Source organism: Nipponia nippon, unplaced genomic scaffold (assembly GCF_047370975.1).
Source record: "Nipponia nippon isolate SJK-2023a ecotype South Korea unplaced genomic scaffold, ASM4737097v1 scaffold_7, whole genome shotgun sequence".
Taxonomy (NCBI): Eukaryota; Metazoa; Chordata; class Aves; order Pelecaniformes; family Threskiornithidae; genus Nipponia; species Nipponia nippon.
Genome location: NW_028262391.1, coordinates 9,927,616 through 9,939,083, shown reverse-complemented (window position 1 = coordinate 9,939,083; position 11,468 = coordinate 9,927,616). Strand labels below are relative to the sequence as shown.

At 45.9% G+C, this 11,468-nt stretch overlaps 1 protein-coding gene across 2 annotated transcripts; it reads left to right on the top strand.

Annotated features, from left to right (window-relative positions):
- The first annotated feature begins 384 nt into the window (after window positions 1–384).
- Window positions 385–5,451, top strand: SUCNR1 (succinate receptor 1). Of its 2 annotated transcripts, XM_009463852.2 has the most exons (3): window positions 385–505; window positions 887–983; window positions 3,104–5,451. In XM_009463852.2, exons 1-3 carry the CDS (start codon window positions 420–422, stop codon window positions 4,052–4,054), a joined length of 1,134 nt encoding a protein of 377 aa, XP_009462127.1. In that variant the 5' UTR covers window positions 385–419; the 3' UTR covers window positions 4,055–5,451. The 2 variants fall into 2 exon arrangements, with proteins under 2 accessions (XP_009462127.1, XP_087596117.1); XM_087739991.1 differs by lacking the exons at window positions 385–505; window positions 887–983 and adding an exon at window positions 2,743–2,874.
- Window positions 5,452–11,468: the final 6,017 nt, after the last annotated feature.

Genomic DNA, 11,468 nt, shown 5'->3' with positions numbered 1-11,468 from the left:
AACGCCACAGTATTGTTTGAAACCAAGAAACAATTTTTGTGCTGATATAAACTGGTTCAGGTGCATTAGTTGCAGTGGAGCAGAGTCGTTTTGCATTAGCAGCATTTATTCTCAAAGTTAAAAACATAATAATATTACATAGCAATGATGAATAAACTATCAAGCTTTGAAGTGTTAAAATGTGTTACTATATGAAAACGAAGCGCTCTTCTTTAGCCCTCCGCTTTAATATAATTAAAATATGTTGTTGTAATTGGTTTGCTAACTATAGAATGCCACTGAGCTGCTGCATCTGTTGCATTGATCTCCGAGTGTAACAGGTGAGACTGTTCTGTGGTTGAAGAAGACTGGATGTAATCGGGACGCAAGCCACCAGGCTTTGCCCTCCTGACTCCTCTGGGGATCTCTCAAAACGTGGGATGAAGAGCAACGCGCTCTCCCTCCTCACGCCTCCGAGAAGCAGCGCCAGGCTCTCCACCTCGACAACCGCTGCAGCCCGCAGAAGGTAAGTGCTTTGCACGGCACTGGCCAGGCAGGGCAGGAGCTGGGGACCTCCGACTGCCGTCCCCTCGGCTCGCTGTGAGATCTGCACATCGTCCAAACGGGAGCTTTTCACGTGCAATCCTGTACCAGAGCCCCGCGTGCGGCAGGGGCTCTCAGCACGCCGCAGGCTGCCCGCGGCGCGGGGCAGAGCTGCTGCCCGCCCGTCCTCCCCGAGTGGTTTCCAAACAGGTCTCCGCAAAGGGGAAGTGTTTGTTCGCTCTCTTTGGCTTAGCACACATTTTGCAGTACTTTCCTCCCACGAAAACTGCCCCCGTGTCCTGCTCAGCCAAACAAATCGCTCCTTTGCCTTGACTCATTAATGATTGAATCATATGCAAACCAGGTTAAACAGCGACGTTGTGCTGCGCTCCCGGGATCCCAAAGTTCTGGCCAAGGCGTGGTCCAGGAGTGAGGAGAGGCAGCGCCCAGCCCTGAGGATGGTAAGGTGTCCTTGTGCCCCGGGAGCCAGCTGTCAGGCTGCGGCTTCCCGAGAAGGCTCCGCTATTCCTCTAGCGAGACCATTTCTGAACGAACCCTTTAATTGTTTTACCCGAGCTGCTTACTTTAAAATTGATTAATCAGTCTTTTTCTAGCAACTACCTAAAGCAATGTATTTGTCAATACAGTAATTTTAAAATTATTATTTGTATTTAAAGTGCTAATGTTAGTGCAGTGTTTTCTAGAATTAAAATCTCACTAAAGTGTTGAGCTTCTTCTCAAGAGCCTGAACAGCCAGGGTTAGACTAGGTGCTCCATGTGAAGTTATTCTGACCGGAGTGAGCGTTCACGGCTATATAATTTTTGTCTCCTGCAGTACACAGTATAAGTGTAGATATTTGCTGTACGTAACTTTATGAAGTTTTGTATATGCTGTACTTTATTCTGTCTGATCTACCTTTAAAATAAAATACAGTGCTTTGAAAGAAGAGACCTATTAACAAATTCTAGACACCAGAACAACTTTGAAAATACTTAAAAGAGTTGCACAATTTGTGGTGACTGTCTTTAGCAGATTTTGTGGCAGTCACATTGCTGCTCTTTCAGAGCTTAGACTTAGCTTGATTTCAGTTTTAATCTATATCTTATTTTTCTAACATTTTGTTTTCCCCTGCTTTCTAATTGTTTTGCTAATATTTTAACCGAAGTGTCTTGCTAAAAGCTTTCTTTATCTTGCAGTTCCCCTGCAGGCGGGTGCAGGTGTCTTTGCCTGAGGAGGGAGAGGAGCGAGCACTTGAGATCCTACTCTATTTCTTTCCCTGTAGCATGACAGCATTTTTTAAACCAGCGTTTAGAAAGAAAGCAAAATTCGTCCTCAGGCAAACTCACATTTGGTGCAGCTTCCTAGAAAGCTTTGCTCCTTAAAGAATACTGATTGTGCTACTCACTTCCAAGCCGAAAGGAGAAGCATTTTGTCTGGAGCCAAAGAGAAAATGAAATAGTGGTGCAGGAGGGGTGGCAGTGGTGCTGGCAGCCCTGCTGGGAGCTCTCCCGGCTGCAAACAGCCAGGCGTTTGCCAGCCCGGTGCTCAGCGTTGTCCCGGCAGGGAACAGCTTCTCCGGCTGCTCCGTGAGGCTGGGCTTGGGGCGCTCCGTTGTACACAGGATGTGGGCTTAGCAGGATAAATGCTGTGGCTGAGTAAATCATGCACAGTGTTCTTACTTCAAAGGAAGTTAATGATAAAAGTGACTTAAAGTTTGTGAATTTGGCTTCGAAGGCGCTTTATCCTGATCTTGACTGTGCTTTCCCCTTGAGTGCAGTCGCTTTCATATCAACAAGGACTCAGTCATAACTGAACCTTCCCTTCTTGAAAGGGCTTTTTGTAGAAAACAGAAGAGACTTTTAAAACCCCAGGAGCAGAAACGCCCCGTGCCTGCAGGAATGGCTCGGAAGTCCTGCGGCACGCCTGCCACTATGCACAGGAGACGCACATCCTCCGCACAGTGCGTTCCCTGCAATTCTGGTACCGAGTTACCAGGAAAACCGTACAAAGTGCATGGCGAATGGTTCGATTAATTTAATAAACACATTCTCTCCTGACTTCTTAATGAATTCTGAGTAACGCTGTCAGAGCGTGGCCGTATTGCTGCTAACGAGTTCATCCTTCATCAATCTTGACAGCAGACTTCTGCTTTAGTGATGAGTGAGGGGACCACGGGACAGGGGTTGGGCAACAGGGAGGCAGATGACTTCCAGCAAGGGCTGTGACAAAGTGGTGACAGGCCAGTTTCACTTTTCCAGCCTCTGCTACTGCCGTGGGTTTGGCCAAGTGGCAGTTGGCACGTTGTGGCAGATGCCTTCAGATGATGCTCTTACTTCAAACTCCTCACACAGGTTTTTGCTCACACACGTTTTTGTCTTGCTCGGTAACTCTGGTCAATAGCTGAAAGTAGAAATCTTGTGTGCATAAGGGATATTCTTCGAGTTCAAGTCTCTACTTACCATATAGGCTGTAAGGAAATAGCATGCTATATTCACCTGTTGCAGCAACAATATAAAAATAGCCATGCAATTATCTTTTACTACTTTTTGGTGTTTATTTTTTTTTCTTTTGACTTTCCAGGCTGTGAACGAGACAGATGACTGTTCGCTGATGAAGGGTGCCCTAGAAAAGTATTATCTTTCCACCATGTACAGCCTTGAGTTCATTTTAGGCTTCACTGGAAACACCATTGTTGTGTTTGGCTATATTTTCTGCCTGAAAAACTGGAAAAGCGGCAACATCTACCTGTTCAATTTATCATTATCAGATTTATTATTTCTGTGTACTCTTCCAGTACTTGTGAACAGCTACTCCAGAGGTCAATGGGCAAAGGAGAGCATCTTCTGCCACAGCAATAGATTCCTGTTGCATGCAAACCTGTACAGCAGCATCCTTTTCCTCACCGTTATCAGTATTGACCGATACATGCTCATAAAATATCCTTTCAGAGACCATTTTCTGCAGAAGAGGAGAACGGCCGTTATTGTGTCTGTCGCCATATGGACTGGGGTGATACTGGAACTGCTGCCATTGATGTATTTCCTGGAGCCTATATCACCTGCCAATAATTACAAGTGTCTTGATTATGCGAGCTCTGGAGACCCTGCGGAAAACCTCATCTATAGCATGTTTCTGACTGTCTTTGGGTTCCTTATCCCTCTTGTGATCATGTGCTGTTTCTACGTGAAGATGGTTCTTTTTCTTAAAAACAGGAGTGAGCAACTCAGTTCCCTCCTGACACTGGAAAAACCTTTTACTTTAGTCGTCCTCACAGTGGTTATCTTCTCATTGCTCTTTACTCCCTATCACATAATGCGCAATGTCCGACTCGCTTCCCGAATACCAGCCTTGAATGTATCTAAGTGTACGCAGAACATCATCAGCGCCATTTACACAATCACGAGACCCATTGCGTTTTTAAATAGCGCCATTAATCCTGTTTTTTATTTCTTAATGGGTGACCACTTCAGAGAGATGCTGATGGCAAAAATAAGGCAGCTCTTGAGCAGGTTGACAACCACCAGCAAATGAACGAATAAGGAGACGTCTCGTAGTGGGAGATGGGGGGAGGAAAATCTCGGAGGGAGAGCATTTGCCAATGTACAGTGCCATTTTTTAGATAACTTTATTTGTGCTATAGAATATGCGTGAGCTGATTGTGTTCCTCTAAATGCACTTGTTACCTTATTGTACAGGAGATCTCCTTCTGCTAATCTGAGTCCAGCAAACCAGAAGTGATGCTCGCTCACAACAGTACAGCAGGAAACCATGCTCTCATAGCAGGATATGCTATGGTCTATTAATATTGTAAATAAAAGCTCATCATGGTGGTTCTTAGAGAGCAAATAGGCTGCTCTCAGATGGCTTCTTTGTGAGCCAGAACTTGATGCTGGACTGGACCTAGGCTTGGATAAAATGTGCCAGGGGCACTAATTCACATGGTCAACACAATCCAGGGATCAAGGTTGAATCTTCTTTGTAGAAGCGTTTGCAAACTCTGCGTCTCCTGGGAGGTTTACCTTTCAAATAAATAACTGGGACAATTTAGATTTCCAGCTGATTTGGTGAGGGTTGACATCCCGGATGTGGCAAAAAAGTAGGGTATGCAAATGGCTGGGCGGAACGTTGTGTTGGCGTTGCCAGAAGGGAAGCCGTGGCCAGGTTGCTTTTTTTGTTTGTGATGAGTGCGAGGAGTGCAGAAAGCTGGAACGTTTGGCTGCTGGTCTTACAAGCATTTCGTGGAAGCATTGAGACAGCGAAGATGTGTGTGTGCGTGTGTGCAGACGGGTTCTTTCACACTTTGATATTAAAGCTGGATTCAGCTTGCAGAAGTAAAAATAAGAAAATCTTAGTTCTTAACTGAGATTTGCCTTTGTACATGACTGGGACAGCTATGCAAGCTTATAGTGGCATTTTTGCAGTCACTTTTCAAAGTATAGATTTACTTTAATGTAATTATCTATAAGTTCGAGCAGAATGTATAGCTTGAAGCAGAATTTGGACCTCGCAGTTAGAACTTCATTAGCAGTTCCGATAATGAAACAGGAGCTAACGAGGAGCCAGTTCTCTGCCTAACAGCCCTGCAGAACAGTTGCAGCAGCAGAACTTACTCTCCAATTGACTGACCTGACTTCAAATATAAAGGGTGAAGAGATCGATGAAGTAATATGCTTGTACGAGCTTGGGCTCGGGAAGGACCTGCCGAGAGCGCCGGGGTGCGCCAGATGGAGCGTGGGCAGCAGCGTGGGCAGGCTGCAGGCAGCCCCCTCCTCTGCCTGAGTTCCAGCAGGTGATGGAGAAGCCCCCAGCGAAGCACAAGGTGAGCACTGCCCAGGGGCTCGCCGCTCCCCGAGGTGTGCAGAAAGGACTGCTTTCTGATGTGTTGTTCATCTGCAATATGCTTAGATGTTTCACTGATACCTTCCTGCCTGATAATAAACTGTGCATCCTGTTAAAGAAAAAAAAAAAAGTGCCTCCTTTGTATTGAGTATTTTGGTTTATATGCTTTCTCTTTAATGTCCATGAAGCCACTCTATCTGCCTTTTTCCTGTTAACAGTGAGACCCTAAAAGTCTGTGAGCAAAAGTACTCATTTGGCTTAATTTGAGGGATAAAGTAGCTGCTTTCCCCTGCGAGTATCTCACACAAATACCCGTGCCAGCGTTCCCCTCGGGTGGCGGGTGGCCACGACACATGCTGGGTGCTACGCCCAGGCACCCTCGGGGCACCCATGGGGATCCCTCTGAGCTCAGGGTGATGCTGCTGCTGCTGATCCCGGTGATGCTACGGGAAGGATTTTGCTGTCGCATGGCATGAGTGCCTCCTGCACCGCTCCCCGAGAAGTTTGCCATGGGAGGGATGGTCCCGTCCCCCTCCAGCAATGCTGCTGGCTAAAGCCACCGCTCTCCAGCTCAGCGCAGCTTTGCAGGGGCTGGAAACAGCAGCCAGGCTGAGCCGGCGGGGAGAGGGATGTCCAGAGGGTGCTAACCAAAGTTTTGACTGGAGAGAAAGGTGCGTAAATCCTTGTTTTCTTCCCTCTGTTTGCTTTGTAACAAGTCTCTACACATAAATCACTAAATCACTCTGTCAGTGGTGGAAAAAAGATCCATCATGTGTGTTATGGCAGCATGGCCCGGGACAGATAAGGCTGCGCTTGAGTTTCCATTATAAATACCTCCTGTTTTTCAAGGACCATTGTACATAGCACCAAGAAGCAATAATTCAGCTGGGTGTGACATTGCATACGTTCAGCCCAATACAAATGAAACGAAGACCGGAATTTCCAAAAGCGAGACAAATATTCCCTTTTTAAAGTTGGAGTCTAACACATTAAAGAGGAATTTTCTTCCAGGAAAGCACCATACAGCAATAAATATTAAGCTGAAACACCTTCAGTAGACTCACCTTTGCCTTTTGCAGTGGACAGAACAGGACTTTTCAAATAAATGTTTGTTTTCTAAAACCGTAGCTATTTGGGGCTTTCCTGTATCAGCTCAGTGGCTTCTTTTTCTTGTGAATGGGCTTATGTGGGGCACAAGAGGAGCTGGTGTTTTTTGTTTTTTTAAAGATGTACATGATCCCATAGCAGAAGTGGAACGGTCATGTACGCTCTGCCTGGAAACGCTGTTTGTATTTCATTTTTTTCCTGCATTAGAGATTTGTGGTTGTCAGCTCCTACATCTGACTATCTATATTTGCTTTCACTGCTGCCATCCGTCTTGGGCTTGAGAGAGGATGTGAAAAGAGAAATTTTGCATTTTCAACACAAACCCACTTTCTGTTTAACCTAGTTTCTTATGTGTGTCTCACGTAGGAATCTGCCAAACCAAATGCAATGGCTATCGCCCCACAACACAATTCGTTGCACCTTCTGGTCACCTGTTCACCTAGCAGAGTTATTCATGAGATTAGTGTAATAAAGTGGTGAATATTGTTAATGCTGCAATACCACACTCGGTTCAATTTGCAATCCATGCAGTGCTCCTGGGTTTCCGTATGCGGCTCCTTGGCAAGAGGCTCACCGTGGCTCCCCGTGCCCCCACCCCAGGCCCGTCAGAGGCAATGCCTGTTGCGAGCAGTTTGCCGCATGCCCTTCCTTCTTGGTAGTGGTGTTTCTCTTCTAGTGATTTCCATCATCTTCACAGGGTTCGGAAACATCTTTCTTCACCTTTTGATGTCACGGGGCAGTTTCATGACACCAGCCATCCCTTTTTCCTCCACGTGATGGCTGTACGTGCTGGATGGTGAGATGGCAGCAACCCCCAGTTGTGCAAGTGCCGATTCGGCACCAACATCTCAGCTGTGAACGGGAAGGTGGAGGGAAAGGGCTGCCGGGTGCTTGTTTAGGCCCTGTACAGAAGGCAGAGCAGGAAGGAAGGAGAAGGCAGAAGACAAATAAACCTCCACCTGCTAGCCACTTTCCAGAAAATAGCTTGTGCGATACTCAGCTCACGTAGCGCTGGCAGCTCAGCCTCCCCCAGCAGCTGTTGTGTGCAGAAGGGCAGATGAAGACAGGCAGCTTCCCTGGGAGCATCCGCGTTGGTAATTTGGAAGTATCTATTTAATTAGGCCTGTTTGAATCTGAAATGGTAAGCCAGAGTCTACTTTCAATGGTATTAGAAAACACATCTCTGCCCCTTCGGAGAGCACATGGGATGGCAAGGCTCCTTGGGGGAGCAAGTGCAGCTGACCCTGCCTGACCCTCACCCCAGCTCACTCCTGCCCGTGGGTAGGCATGGGATGCTCCGAGGCAGGCATGGGCACGGGATGCTCCGAGGCAGGCACAGCTGCCACAGCAGAGGCACGAGGACATGGTTCTGTCACAGCATTATCAAAGCAAGGTCTGCTTTTCCCGTCAGCAGATGTTGGCAGCAATTCTGTAACTGCCAGGAAGGTGACTCTGGGCTCTTTGTATAAATCAGGAAGAAAGCTACAGTTTTGCTTTTGTTTTTTTAGCACAGAAGACAGTCATGCAGAAGCTCAAGTTGCTTTGACGTGTGGAAGGTCTGTGTTAAGATGTTCTCCTCAGGGCTAGGTTTGCTGGAAGAGGAGGTGCTGCCAGCCCAATAACATCCAGGCATTCCTGCCCTGGTCCTGCCGGGGTCTGGCCGGGGTCGGGCTCTGCTGTCCTGCCCAGGCTGGGACAAGGCCAGTCCAAGCTCTGTGACAGGGCTGGAGCTGTGGGCACGCCGGATGCCACTGCCCTCTCCCCACCAGAGATGCATCTGTACAGCACGTGGCATCCCATGTCCGGCTGATCAATGATCAGGAGGTGATTTTTCTTTATAAACAATGTGTACTGACAGTTCTTATGGATTAATATGTTCAATTATTTGTTTTGCTGTGTCCATTGATGGGAGCAGGGTCATCTGCTCCTTATTAAGTGCATAGAGTCACTAAGGATACCTGCCCGTGTACACACTGGTGTTGCATTTACCCACACGGCTATTCTCCGTTGGCTTGGTACCCAGCAAGTAATCATCATCTCTAAATATATGCTCTTTCTGTTAATATATACTTACTATATATCCATCATAAAAAAGGTGCAAAGTCAGAAACTAGTGCCTGTGCATCTGAGAGCCCAGCACCACTTAACAGAACTCCCATACATTACATCAACTCTTTTTTATGATAGCCACGCTATTATTTCTCTAGTATGTGTATTGATCGTAGCATGGCACATGAAATTTTAAAAGACAGAGGCTAGCTAATTAGAAAATTGGTTATTAATTCATTTAGCTGAAATGCTGAAGAACTTCAATAGCTCTAACTTAAGCAGAAACAGGCTGGCAGCTGTTAAGCTCTTTTTTGTTTCTATGCAATTAAACTGCAAGAAGAATACTAAAAAATCACATCAACAATTTCCCGTGAAGTGGCAGCATCAAGCTGCTAACGGGGACGCAGGGGCAAGCACTGCTGCTCCAGCATGGGGTCTGAGGGCCGTGGGGTGAGCGGGGCCAGGCTCAGCTGGGTGCAGGCTCGGTGCCCTGCATTTCCCCTCTGGACCCAGGTCCTGCAGCCCTACCCAAAGCCTGCTTTGGTTCCCACAAACGAGCAGGATTTTGAGCTGCTGAATGAGAAACTAGAAATATTTGCATGCCCTGACTAAGCAAACAACACCCTGAGTGCTTGCTTCCTTCCCGAAGAGGAGGACAAGCCCTGGAGCTGGCACCTTCTTTGGCCACACTCCGCATCTTTCCACTCTTTGCACGCGCAGCTGGTTTGTCAAAGGTTGAGCTGGGCTCTGCCTTTTAAAGCACCCCAAAGGCAGACCTGGTGCAGGTAACCTCATGTCCAGCTGAAAGGCAGTTGTCTCAACTATAACAGAATCATCAGCAGGTAATATTTGCCTTTACAAACAGTGTGCTGAAATTTCTCAAACTGTTTTGAGACTCAGGATTATAAATCCCAATGCTTTTGAAAACTGTCTTTCACAGCTCTACCTATTATACAGGTTTGCAGCACTTACAGACCCAGGCAGTATGTAAAACCAACATCTGAGTTTTCTCATGGCAGATATTATTTCCCATTTCACATAGTTTTGCCAAAATTCCACATGGTGACGGTTGGTTTGTGTCTCCTATTGTCATTTTCAATGTTTCCTTCTTTATAATGTCTTCACTGCAGATGCTGTACTCCAGCAGTTGGACTTGTGGGACACCTAAGATGCAGGATGAGGAACTGTGATTTTATTGACCATTTATTCTAAGATCAGCTGTTGTTTAATCCCAGGAAATATTTTTTTTTAATAATATAAATATATGTAGGGTAGAAGGGACTGCAGGAGATCATTTAATCCAACCTCCTGCTCAAAGCAGGCAGCTGTGAGGTCAGACCAGTACATCCACAGTAACTGTGAATGGCAAATCTGATTTCACTCTGTGTGAAGAGTTAGATATAAAACAGATCTAAACATCTATAGCCAAAATAAAAATCCATGTTATTTATATAATTAAGTTTTAGAACCAATCTGTTCAGAATGGAAAAAGACAATGAATTATAAATATCAAGCAGTGCAGACTAGTTCCTTCTGGAAGGAAAATTTAGCAGAGGACGTTCATACTCTATACATCACTAGTGTTAGAAAGCATAGGAGTGGGAAGAGATGGCAGTGATCATATTAAACTGCAGATATAAAGTAAAGCCACATAGTAAGAAACCTTTTGCACATACACCAAACCTCAGAGCTTTGCACTTGCGTTTAACTGAGCCAGGTCTAAGAACAAGCCTGCGCCCCAGCTCAAACTTGGTCGCGTAAAACCCAGACCCAAGACCCGAGCTCTTCATGCTCTCCTGTGGCTGAAAGGCAGCATTGCAGCAGCTTGTTGGGACTTAAGCAAAGAGAAAAAAAAAAAAAAAGTTTAATAATGTCTTCGTTACCCTATTTCTGAGTCTGGTTTTATCCTGATTATATGATATTCATTAACGTGACAAATTAATTTTAACCCTTTCGATAATTCGAAATCGTGACATTTGCAGCTCCTGCATTGCCTAGCCTGAGGTGAATAGCAGAGCAGCAGCAGCAGGAGCAGCAGCAGCAGCAGCGTACTCCTCTCTGCTATCGCCCCCGGCTCCCTTCAGCTCGCTGCTCTGATTTCTAACGCTGCTGCAGCAGATGTACCCTTTTCTTCTTTTAGACTTCATAAAAGCCATTCTCTTTAGCTTGGGAGCTCCTAGACAGAATCCAGGCACCTTGGGTGATTTTAAGACCTGTTGGGCTCTAGTCCTTTTCACCTTCTGAGATAAACCGGGTTTGTATTTTTGATTTAGTGGCAGTCTCTAAAATCCCCATCTACTTCCATTTCCCCAAACTAATTAGTGAAAATTGTGATCATTACACATTTTACTACGGTAAAATTGCTTCTGGTCTTGCAATTAAAAATAGCAAAAATGTGATAAAAAAGGATTCCATACAGAAATTATCTCAAAAATGAATAGTCTGTAGCATCCGTCTAGAAAAACATGCAAGTTTCTTTCCAAAATGGCTAAAATTCAAGAGGACCTTTTCCTACCCTCTGAAGTTACTCTCTGCAGAGGTACCTGTTTTGCTTTCAAGGGGCAGGTCACAGGACCTTTGCATGAAGCGGTCACCTCTCACGGCACAGGAGAAATGCATAATTTTGTTAAAACCATCCTAAGGTAATAGCGCTGCTGCCCCAGGCCTGGCCACCAAGGCGTCTCCAGCTCTGCCACCCCTCGCAGGTTTTTGGTTTTGTTTTGTATGTCCCAGGTGACATGAAGATAAAAAAACTCTATGTTAAAGTTATGCATGCGTGCTCCTTTCTGCTTAATTCTTCTACTCCTGAATAGTATAAAGACAAATTTAACTAAAAAAAAAAAACAAAACCCAAAGCACAAGCTCTCCTGAGAGCTGTATTTCAACTAGGCTGGACTAAGTGGGGCCGAGCCGGGGTGCAGGCGCGGGGTAAGTGCGATGTGCTGTCGGT

Coding starts and splice junctions, on each gene's coding strand:
- SUCNR1 (XM_009463852.2), top strand. CDS start 420: ATGAAGAGCAACGCGCTCTCCCTCCTCACGCCTCCGAGAAGCAGCGCC. Junction 506..886: donor ACCGCTGCAGCCCGCAGAAG/GTAAGTGCTTTG, acceptor TATGCAAACCAG/GTTAAACAGCGACGTTGTGC. Junction 984..3,103: donor AGCGCCCAGCCCTGAGGATG/GTAAGGTGTCCT, acceptor TTGACTTTCCAG/GCTGTGAACGAGACAGATGA.